At 37.2% G+C, this 12,325-nt stretch overlaps 1 protein-coding gene across 6 annotated transcripts in view; it reads left to right on the forward strand.

Annotated features, from left to right (window-relative positions):
- The window catches only part of LOC121417095 (APOBEC1 complementation factor-like), a 33,320-nt gene extending 21,433 nt beyond the window's left edge, over window positions 1-11,887 (forward strand). For 2 of the 6 annotated variants that reach the window (XM_041610667.1, XM_041610668.1), the window contains 4 exons: window positions 663-761; window positions 2,083-2,212; window positions 8,097-8,237; window positions 10,481-11,887. In XM_041610667.1, the coding sequence (XP_041466601.1) occupies window positions 663-761; window positions 2,083-2,212; window positions 8,097-8,237; window positions 10,481-10,590 (480 nt within the window). In that variant the 3' untranslated portion in view covers window positions 10,591-11,887. Of the gene's footprint in view, window positions 1-662; window positions 762-2,082; window positions 2,220-5,148; window positions 5,184-8,096; window positions 8,238-10,480 lie in introns of all 6 variants that reach the window. The other 4 variants (XM_041610672.1, XM_041610671.1, XM_041610669.1 and 1 more) reach the window with 4 other exon arrangements.
- The last annotated feature ends 438 nt before the right edge of the window (window positions 11,888-12,325 follow it).

A 12,325-nucleotide genomic window follows, 5' to 3' on the forward strand; every position in this document is an offset into this window, starting at 1 on the left:
TCTCCACTCTCTAAAAATGATTCCATTTGATATTCCCATATTAGATTAGAAGGGCTCAAATTATACCCAGGCTCAAATCATACACAGACGTTCTGAGGAACAGTCTTTGGCTGATGTACGTGTACCATGTCGCAATGAAGTAAATGAATATAAAATGACCATGGCCTCCAATGCCCTCAGAAATAGCCCAGATGCCCTTCCAAATATTTGTAGACAAAGTGCCAAAATGGTGCCCCTTTTGCCTGTGGGTCTTCCATCGTTCCTGCAGTAATCTACATGTAGTGTATGTACATTTATCCCATTTCACTAATGATGCCCCCAAAAGTGAGCATCAACTTAAAGTGCCCTTTTTAATGAAAAAAAGTCATGTCCCTTTTAGTTCTTCTTTCTAGCCCTTGATTGTGTTAAAAGCAAGTTGATTCATACTTGTCCATGCAAGAAGAAGACTAATCAATCTGTTTGATGCCTTCCCGCACAAAGGCCGTTAGCGTGCACTGATCACTGCACACTAATGGCCTTTCTGCGGGAAGGTGACGTGCAGTGCGCGCTAACGGCTTTTGTACGACGAGTTACAACTTTGCAGTGAAAAGCGCTTGGCTTGCTAGTTTCTTATAACGTCCCACATGTGTATATCACCCTTGTGATTGGTGTTTTTACTGTAGGTCTTGGAGGAGTTGTGCAATAAGAATCAGTGGGGACCACCAAACTTCACCCTCCTCTCACATCGTACAAACAGTGATGTACAGCTCTTCATCTACAAGGTAAGATCACTAGTGCATTTTACTATTGTATGATAATTGTAGAGCAAGCCTTGTGATTGGCCAATTTGTGTCACATGGAATGCATTATATTGTTATATTCACTTTTATAGCCCTTCTTTGTCATTGTACAAACAGTGACATCCATAGATCTCTTCATCTACAAGGTAAGATCACTATTGCATTTTACTATTGTATGATAATTGTAGAGCAAGCCTTGTGATTGGCCAATTTGTGTCACATGGAATGCATTATATTGTTATATTCACTTTTATAGCCCTTTTTTGTCATTGTACAAACAGTGACATCCATAGATCTCTTCATCTACAAGATGAGATCACTACTGCATGTTACTATTGCATGATAATTGTAAAGCAGGCCCTGTGATTGGTCAATTTGTGTAACATGGAATGCATTATATTGGTATATACACATTTTATAGCCCTCCTTTCTAATTGTACAACTAGTGACATCCATCTCTTCATCTACACGATGAGATCAGTATTGCAAATTGTTTTTATGTAACCTCAGACCTGGCCATCAAAAACTTGCTCATTAATGACAAAATTTCAACAGAAATTATCTGCACCATTTTCCTTATTGTCCATATGATAGTTGCAGGTATAATGACCTACTGTAACATTCTTGAAGCTTTGCCAGCTAGACCATTGATCAGGCTAAGAACTGGTCTAATGGTAGTCTATCTCTTGTACATTACCCTCATCACCAGTGCCAGCATTTCCAAAGAATGTCTGCGTCCTTTCAGCATTATTTTTATACTCTCTGTGTATTTCTTTCTCTCTTCAAGGTAATGGTTCCATGTCTTATGAACACCTGTCCTGATGGACTCACACCCAAGAAGCTCTCCCTGTCCCAAGACCAGGCCAAAAACTGGTCTTGTCTATTCATTACTTGTCCATAACCCCCATTCTACCATGCCATTATTTCAATGGAACTCTACGTCCTTTCTTTATTCAGGTGACAGTTCCTGGTCTAATGGCCATCTGTCCTGATGTACTCCCACCCAAGAAGTCTTGCAAGTCCACAGACCAGGCCAAGAACTGGTCTAGTATACCCATTTCTTGTCCATAGCCCCCATTCCTCCCATGCCAGTATTTCAATGGAACTCTTTATGTCCATTCTCTATTCAGGTGACAGTTCCTGGTCTAATGGCCATCTGTCCTGATGTACTCCCACCCAAGAAGTCTTGCAAGTCCACAGACCAGGCCAAGAACTGGTCTAGTATACCCATTTCTTGTCCATAGCCCCCATTCCTCCCATGCCAGTATTTCAATGGAACTCTTTATGTCCATTCTCTATTCAGGTGACAGTTCCCGGTCTAATGGCCAACTATCCCGATGGACTCACACCCCAGAAGCTTTGCCAGACCCCGGACCAGGCCAAGAACTTTGCTGCCGAGTGCCTTTTGGCTTCCCTGGGGGTTCCTGTCGATGGTAAGAGGTACATGTATGTCGCTCCATCTGGTTCTTAAAGTCATCCGCTGAGAGCCAGAAATGCAATTTACCCTGTGAAATCTGTCACTTTCAGAATTCTCTAAGTTCCATAGGCTTTTAATACACAGGTGGCACTGGAGCCAATCTTGGGAGGTGTTGCACAAAAAATGTTTGCGATCAATTGCAAATTAATTAAAGCAAATCAGTTTTACTTCATATTGCAAGAAAAAGATCAAGGCCCCATCTTACAAAGAGTTCTGATTGATCCAATCAATCGTAACTCTGGAGCCCATCAGTGTCATATTCTGCAGGAAATTTGCAAATTTAACAAAGACAAACACCAAATTCTCAAGTAAGCTATGAATTTATGAATATACATCATATCTAGAAAACAGTTTGAACTAAAATGCATTTTAGATATGGGCGTTGTTGGCTTTCCATAGTTAGGGTTGATTAATCACAACTCTTTGTAGGACTTGGGACCAGCAGTCAATTGTAACTTTGTGATTGATTGCGAGGCATTCGATTGGTTTGGTGATTCCAAATGAAATTGCAATTCATCAAAAAGTTTCTTTCATGAAAATATTTGCGATCACTGATTTCTGTTTCCAATTTTAGATGTAGCAATCAATCGCAAATATGTAATTGATTGTAAGACATGCTGTTGGTTTGGTGATCCCAAATAAATTTGCAATCAATAAAAGTCCTTGCATTGGAGTAATCCTTTGGACAATATAGCTGGATGCAATTTGCTCCAACAATTCATTTCCAAGCCTCTATTAATGACACTTGATCTTACACTTGAAATACACAACTGTTCAGATGTGTGTATTTTCAAACTCGAAAAATGGTAACCTTCTGTCTGGGTTGGGTTTACACTATAAAGGCATGATTTCAGCTGTTGAATGGAAGATTGAAGTGCCTTCCATTATTACACAAAGCTGCGTGTGAACCCAACTTCATTTAACGTACCACACACAGGGTAACTGTTCTTCTTGGTTCTCAGTGGATGGAAGAAAGCTTTCAAGAAAACCGAAATTCAAATTTGTCAGCTAGGCGCGGATCCAGGGGGCTGGCGGGAGGTGGGGGCCCCACTCGTAAAATTTGAAAATATAATTGTGCTCCCTATGGAATGCCTTCATTGCGCACCCTGTGACCCGAGTATAACTTTTTTTTTTTTTTTTTGCTTGACAAATTTTTTGAACAAATTTACACCCTGATTAAAGTCCAACCCTGGAAATAAACTAAAGAAATGAAATAAAGCCCAAGACTGTAAAAAGTCTGAAATGAAATCAAGACCATCTCTGGATCCGCACCTGGGGCCCGTGACACAATGCTTAGCATTGATGGTAGATCATTTTTTTTACATTTGATTGCATAGACTTTAATGTACAATCAATCGTGAAAATCAAGTGTAGAATCAATCGCTAACCTTTGGGTTACGGGACCCTCATTGTGGCGTAAGTTTTTCAAGAGGTTTGTTTCTCTTGTGGAGTGTGCATAATTCATGTGATGTCATTCGAGCAGGTTGAGTTTGAAAATGAAAATGTAGGAAGAAAAAGACTAAAATGAGCATGGTTCGTTGTTAGTTTGTAGATGACCAGTGTAAGAATTAAATAAATGTGCCACAGGCTTTGCAGACTCTCAGTGTAGTATATAGATTTTAAAAATAATTTTTATTCATTTATTTAGTTTCTATTTGTGTTTTATGTTCATTCGTGTATTTTTTTTTATTCATATATGTATTTTTCTGTTTTGGTTTTGTTTCTTTTTTTTAAGGGGATAAAGTTAATTGTCTTATTGTAAACTAGCAATAACAACTGTATATATATAGGAAAATATCCAACCCAAAAATGGGGGGAAAAATAAAAGATTGCAGTTGAAAATATAGATATGAAAATAAAGATAAATAATTAGATTGATGAATTAAATAAAACATCTTGAAATGATCTCAAAGCATTTCTTTAGACGATTAAGTTTCATATCTGATTTCTATGGAAGAAGAGGGGGGGGGGTAATGTACTCATTATGCAAGCAAACATATGTAAGCCAAGTCATTGTAATAGTTCATAATACTGAGTGGCAGGAAATTAAATTGTGTGTTGTCATGGCAAGAGGCATCCATTTGAAAGTAAATGCTCCTTGGTTTGCGTTCTCTTGGTCCATTTGCAGTTGGTCTAATTCTCAGCTCGTCGAACACCATTATGGCTAAAAAAACTCACTTGTTCTAACTAATTCCAATCATTCGTCTAGTAGTCTGTTGGGCTCTCTGTCATTTATTCCAGGTGGTCTAATTTCCACTTCTTCAATTACTTTTCTGCACTTTGTCATCTGAATATTTGGTTTCTAAACAGTCAATCTAATCATATAGACAGGTGGGCCTGTATTCTGAAGTCGGGTTTTACTTAAACTCAGGTTCAAAGTTGTGGTTTAAGTATGGGAAGCCAAAAGTATAAAAATGTTTTTATTGTATGTTTCTTATGTTTACTGTGCTCTTTCCTGATTCATCGATGGTGAAGACAATCTATATTTCCTAGACAATTATGAATGATTTGAGAGCCAAATGAGCTGCGGTATGATATCTCTACTGTTAGTGATTATGTAACAATTGGGTATCCATACTTAAACCACAACTTTAAACCTGAGTTTAAGTTAAACCTGTTGTCAGAATACGGGCCGTGGTGTTGAATCAAGGCTATTTTAGATGAAATGGGTGTACATGGCCTAATGAAATAGCGTGCCGTAAATGCGCCGGACAAATGGAAATTAGACCAAATGGTTATGCTGTTGTAGATGAATTAAGATTAGACTATGTGGGATGAGACCAAATGGAAAGTAGACCAAGTGGGTGTAGACCAAGTGGCAATCTACCGCTCTCTGTACGAAGGTACCAATTGCATTATTTTTGTTATCTCACAATACACGCATACAACTAGGTGAGCTGTAAATAGAGAGGGCCATAGATAGCAACGTAAGACTTGTTTTGTCATTCATCAAAATATTCCCCAATATACATATACAGTGCCCCACCCCCTTTTCCTGTACAGATGAGTAACAATAATGCCACATTTATTAATGCATACCGCCAGTTCCATTGTAACTGATTCAAGCAGTTTCAAAGCATGACACTTTAACAAATGCCATGGTCCTTAAAGGTAAATGCCAGTTATCAAAATGAGTTCGTACAGAATCCAATGAAATGACCACCAAAGTGTCTGTTTGTATAAATTATAAAAAAATATGTGCCAATGGATTCTGGAAGAATTGTGTAATTGCTGAGAAATTACCAAATAAGCACAGGATTCGGGTCAAGCATCGGGCTGACATTTAAAGCAATAATAATACACTGTCCCGTGTGCGCTTATCTGTATTGGTGATCTTCAGCGTGAACATTTTTCAGCGTAGATTTCAAGATTTCACAAAGTTCAGTGTAACTGTACAAGATCTAGATCCTTGATGATATATACTGACAATTAAGCCTGGTTTACAGACTTTGTCATGAAATCAGTGTTTACTGCAACAACTGGCATTTCTCTTTAATACACACACGAAGCATATCAGACTTAATGTCATAGGGCAAGGTCAAAGAGGGCACATTTTGATAGCAAAGAAGAAAATTGGGTACACATACAGTATCTCCAAGGTCATTGAAAGAGACATAAAAGGACATGCTGCAATGGTCCTAGATGGCCTTCAAGCCTTGTTCAATCTTTTAAATAAAAATATTGTAAAATTGATTGTGTATGTAAATCTTTAACTATGTCTGGCAAACTCGATCAGCAAGAACTGTTTAAAATGGAATTTTAGCAGTTTGCTTGGAAAGAACTGTTTGAATATGTTAAAGTTTTACAGTGTTATGCTTTGAAACTGAATGTTGCATCTGTAATGCTAGAATAGCCCGAATGGACAAAATATCTAACTCAAATTTAGTTCATGATGAAATATCCACCATAACATGCTTGCCATTCATTTTAATTCATAAAAGAAAAAAAACGAAAGATCATTGCGACATTTATTCTTAGATAAATATCTTGCCATGTGGTTTGCTATCAGTTTAAGTGGGACTTGGTAGCTTTTCTGTAAAAAAAAATCACTTTTTTATATCTTCTTTGTTGTTTCACTGTCCCCCATTTTTTAAGCATTTGTCCAAAGCACACTTTGACTGATTATGTAGTGTATTTAACAATATTATTCATTGAAATTGTAAACATATGTTTGGCCTTAATATTTTTTCCCTTTTTTAGGGCAATTAAGGCCAGGGGGCTGTTTTATAAAGCTGTTCGTAAGATAAGAGCGACTTTAAGAACGACTGGTGAACCTTTCTTACGCGCTTAACCATCGCCAATGTATATACCATTTACCACAAGAAAGGATCACCAGTCGTTCTTAAAGTCGCTTTTAACTTACGAACAGCTTTATGAAACACCCACCTGGGTTGTGGTTGAGGCTGGCACTTCCGAGTCATGTGGCTTTATGGGGAAACCTCCCATAGACTTTTTACATGTCACTTTAATAGCCAAGGCCAGCAAAATGTGGCCTTGAGGCCGGCCTCGACTTCATATCTGGGCAATTTAAGCTACATGTAGGCCACTTCTTCATTGGGCAAATTTGAATATTATAGTACAAAAAAGGGGAAATTAAGAAGGGCACAACATTTAACAAATCTCCAAGGCCTATGGGAAGCAAATTGAGGCCAGTCAACGGGGGCATTAATTCATACTGCTATGGTCCGGTTTAAGCAGAGAAATTTATTCCAAGCAGGACAAATTAAACAAAAATATTCTGGGGCTACATGTCATTAACCACTGCAAAAAATCTACAACATTGGACAAACTTTGCAGTGAATGTTGATTTTCCAGGGGGCTCTCTTATTTCATAGGGCTCTGTTGGAGTATTTCAGGGGCAAATTCACCCATAGTTGCCATGTAATATATTCCCCTGGGGGGTGTTTCACAAAGATTTAAGTATGACTTAAGTCGCACTTAAATGCCGATGCGTACATGATATGCAACGCACGATCTTATTGATAGATACGCATTAGTGCACGTCCTCATCACACAATCTGACCAATGTGGTCAAGCCTTTCATACCGTACGCAACTCTGTATTTAAGTGCGACTCTAAGTCATACTCAAATCTTTGTGAAACACCCCCCCTGGAAAAGAACTAGTACATGTAGGACTTATTTTCATTTTACATGTTTTTACTCTTATGTCAGCAAGCTTGCAGAGAGTCTTTCTTTTCATTTCATGTTCTTTAATTTCATCATGTACCTCTTCTATTGTTTTTAATTTTCATGAACACAAGATTACTCGCACTCATCCACATATTCCTTACATGTACAAGAGTGTTTAAACAGATATATATATACATGTGTATGTAGCATTTATTAACATTGCATCTGCGAGCAAACCTTCAATCATTCTTTTCTTATTCCACCTTTGTTCTTTTATAGTTTTCTTCTTTAGCCCATTATATCATTTTAAAATCACTTCTTGGTATATCTAGTAAAGATTTCGTTCATTTCAAAATGAAATTCATGGACTAGGAAAGCGAGATTAGAAAGGGTTATTGACAATTTATCGTTCCTTTCTTTTTACACATTTTCTTTAATCATTTTTCCCCACACATTCATCTTTGATTTTTAATCATTTACATTTTGCTTTTAAAATTTCATTTTATTTTTTGAAATTGTTTCAATACACATTATCTTTATATTCTACCAACTTTTTCTGCATAACTTTCATCCTCTTCCTGATAAACATTTTGTCTATGAAATCTAGAAAAAAAATCTATCATGCATTTGATTAATCATGCTTTCAAACATTTTAGGGCATATATTAGCCTTCCTTTCCATTGCCTTGCTTCCTCATTTGCATATCTAGGTGAGGAGAGCCAATCAGAGAGTCCAGTGCAAGGAAGCCCCTCCCCTTCACCTTCTCCATATCCCGCCTCCATCCATCATCCTCATCAAATTGGCTCACATCATAGCTCTTATCCATCTAGCCCTGTCGTAGTTAGTGCAGGTAGGAATCCACTTTTCTCCCCTATTCTTCGTGAATGGGACGTTCCATTGCTCACTTCTTTCAATATATTCTGGAATGCTACATTTTCATTTTAGGGGTGTGTCTGCTTTCAACTCTTCATTTTTCTCCACCCCTATTGCCTCAATATTTATTTCAATTTTCTGTCCCATTTATAGCAATTGGGGTATTCTCATGCACTAATTCTTAAGATGATATGGAATGCTCTATATCATTGTAGGGGTGGAATTTGCTTTTTAGTATTAAAATCTCTCACTTTCCTGTGATGCAGACGAGAGTTCACATTCAACCCCTATTCTGACAAATAGAAGATTCCATCACTATCTTCTCTCCTAATATTCTGGAATGCACCATTTCATTGTAGGGGTGTGATGTGCCCTTGATCAGTGGCATGCTACTTGTAACACACATGGCATGGATTTACTTTAATGATAGTTAGAAATGCAAATATTTTATTTAATGGTTTTAATAAGAATTTATTCCATTTTCATTCTAGCTTATGTAGGTAATGCTATTAGTAGATTTTTCCATCCCATATACAGTGAAACCTGTCTATGGAGACTACCCAAGAGAGGCAAAGAAAGAGCAGTCCTTATGAGCAGGGGCCCGTTGCAGAAAGAGTTGCAATCAATCCCAACTCTAAAAATCAAGCGCAACTTTATTTTCAACCAATCAGCAGCGTGCATTCGGGACGTGCGATTGATTCTTTGGCTTGCGTTTAAACGCAACTCTTTCTGCAACGGCCGCCCCTGCTGGTGGTCTTTATGAACAGGTTTCTGTAATGCACGTTTCAATCTAGTGGTCACTGGAGACAGTTCGCCCTTCTATGCAGATGAGATTGGTGTTTAGATGTACCGGTTTTATACTTTAAAGAGAGATTTTCCATTTTGAAAAATTATTATTTTTACTCCTTCATCGATTATGATTGCTTCTTCTTTTTCTTCATCTTCATTGTTTTTTTTCTTCATTGGTCTCTGAGCTTCCTCTCTTTCATCTTCATCATCTATGAATGCTTCTTTTTATTCGTCTTTATTTTTTTTATTCTTCATGTCTCTGAGCTTCTTCTCTTTAACCCCCCCCCCCCCCCTTCGTCATGCCCCCATACTAGTAGTCTAGAAGCTATCTGTTGGTGTACATCAGGCAAAAGTTTATTTTTTTAATTTATTTTCAGGGACTTGTTTCAGAACCTATAGCCTAACTCTGCAACATGGGAAGAGCTTTGATATTGTAGCAAATGAGGAATTTCAGCTGCAAAATTGTCCCTAGCCCCCCTGAGGGCCGTTTCATTAAGCTGATCGTAAGTTAAGAGCAACTTTAAGAACGACTGGTGATCCTTTCTTATGAGAATGATATTGACCATTCAATGTTTGTGGGTGACTATGTAAAGCATTAGAAAGGTTTACCAGTCGTTCTTAAAGTCACTCTTAACTTACAAATGGCTTTTATGAAACACCCACTTGATATGCAATCTAAGACTCTACCCTCTTCTGATTCTCCTCTTCCCTATCAACATTGATTGCGATATCCTCTCTTTTTCTTAGTGGGCTTTTTGATAAATTAATCTTAAAATTGGGTAAATAAGAACTTTGATAATAAAAAGAACCATTGCATGAAAGTGATAAGTAGTTGTAATGATCAGATATAAACACCTTTCAAAAATACATTTTTTCCAAAATCTAGTTAATCCACTTGTAAAGGTAGATTTAACAAATCAGATATGTTCTAGTATCGATGAAAGTTTTTCATTTTGCAATATATATTATGCATGATCAAAAATATTTCTTAACAATCATAAAGTCTGGCACCCCCCCTCTCAATTCATCATGTTGGGGAGGGGGGGGGGTACAATATCTCTGCTCATTTGATATGATAAACCAATCTTAAAATCAGGTTTGAGTAAAAACGTCTATATGCTGAATATTCTATGATGATGCAATATTCATACACGTACAGAAAAAAAAATTTAACAGCCACAAGCATTTTAACTCCAATAGTAAAAGCAAATTAAAAAGCCATGAATTTGGAAGAAAAAAAAACAATTGGACTGATTGTCTGTATTAACATTAAAATCAGTCATGAATTATGCAAATGATTTGATCAATTGCATGCATTGAGTGAATTGGTGGGATATATCAACTCATACATGTAGAGCATTTTACTTGTTTAACCCTCGATGCGTCCCTCCGGCTCTATCGACTTACACACCCCTATTTTTCTTCCTCCAGGTGGTGATGCCCACACTGCCACATCCCCTCACCCCTACCAGTCAGGATCGGGCTACCACCAACAGGGAGGCTACGGGGGTGATGTCTACCACCAGGTCTACCAAGGATGAGTGAGGGACAAAACCACGCTGCAAAATCATGGCCATCCTCGTACTCGCCCTTTCATCGATCTTAAAATCAGTTTTCTAGAAAATCAATTTTAAGGCCACATTTTCCAAAGCCTTATATTGGATAACAGTACAATCAATTTCAAGCTATAACTAATTTGGTGTCAAAATTGATGATGAAATTGATTTTAAGATTAGTGAAACAGACCTTTGGATGTACTACTACGCACCTGACTACCGTATTTCTTTTTTCCAATATTTCTCTGATGGACTTTATGTTCATGATTTCTCTTATTGAACGTTCCTTCATTGTTATGTGTGTTGTGAAATCTTACATAGATAAAATGAATGTATTTCAGGATTTTTTTTGTGTGTTGAAATAGATATAGAGTTTATGATTCGTATATTGAAAATTTTAGTTTTAGCCTTTTCCACGATTTCTTTTTGTTTTAGATCATAGAGTTATGATTTTCATCAGTTTCATCTATTTTGAAGATTCATAAAAAAATATTGAAAGTTTCATTCACATCAGGGCCTGTAACCTGTATGGATTTGCAATTGGTCATATGATTAATTTTAACGATTGATTGCGCATCATTGGATATGCAATCGATCGTAACAATTGGTCATATGATCATTTATTTTGGTTTGTAAAATGGGCCCTTGACCGGTTATCACAAACCAAGACCTTTAAAACATGCTCATTGTGACAAGGGTGAAAACTACAAAAGGTGCTTTGTTTTAACACATTCTTCAGCACTGGGGGACTTGTGATATTTTGGTGTTGATTTGGTGTTATGGGCTGATTTCAACACCAGCACAGCACCAGAGCTAAAATAGTTGGGTGTTGGAGCTAGTGAAGGCAATCAGAATCTTGCATTCGACACTATCACAAACGCTAACACTAAACTGCCAGATTATGTTAGGTGTTGGAGCTAAGGAATGTAATTTGACCTGTGCATCAGACACAAACTCCAACACCAACACTGGACCTACCTGTAAGTGTTTGAGTTGGTAAAGGTAATCTGAATTGTGTATCTGACACTAACAATAAACACTAACAATAAACTGCAAAATAGGCCTACTGCCAATTAAAGCATATGTAGGTGTTTGAGCTAGTGATTGCAATCTGAATGGTGCATTCAACACAAACACTGAACTCATGTTGGGTGTTAACATTTATAGTGAAGGCAATCTAAAGCGTACATCCGACACTAGACATGAAATCACCCATTGTATTGAGAAATACTTCAAGTATATAGGGGGTGTAGGTGCTACTAATATCAAGAAAACTTTTCTTTCCCCAAAAAACTTTTTAAACTCACTTCAACTGCCTAAGAAAGCAAATTAGTACAGACATTGTACTGTTAACAAAAAAAATGTGTTCATATCGTACTTTTCAAAAGAATACTCTGTTCTTGTATTGATACTGACAATATGACGGTTGAATGTATTTTCTTAGTTTTTGTTTGATATGTGCCAAAGGTGTGAGGGTAAAGTACAAGATGTAATATATACCGTCTTTCCTTGTCGTCTTTCAAAATATTAGAGGAATTTGTGTCTTTCATACCAAACGACGGATTATCTGTTGTGATACAGTTTCGATATCGTCTTGTCCGAGCGGGCATTTTAGGGGATTCCCCTTTCCCCTGAAATAAAATATCCCATTTTCAGACAGTGTATAGAAGTGTATTGATAGACCATTTGGGTTTAGTATCACTTTTAGCCATGAAAGCAC

Source organism: Lytechinus variegatus, chromosome 6 (genome assembly GCF_018143015.1).
Source record: "Lytechinus variegatus isolate NC3 chromosome 6, Lvar_3.0, whole genome shotgun sequence".
In the NCBI taxonomy this organism is placed as follows: domain Eukaryota; kingdom Metazoa; phylum Echinodermata; class Echinoidea; order Temnopleuroida; family Toxopneustidae; genus Lytechinus; species Lytechinus variegatus.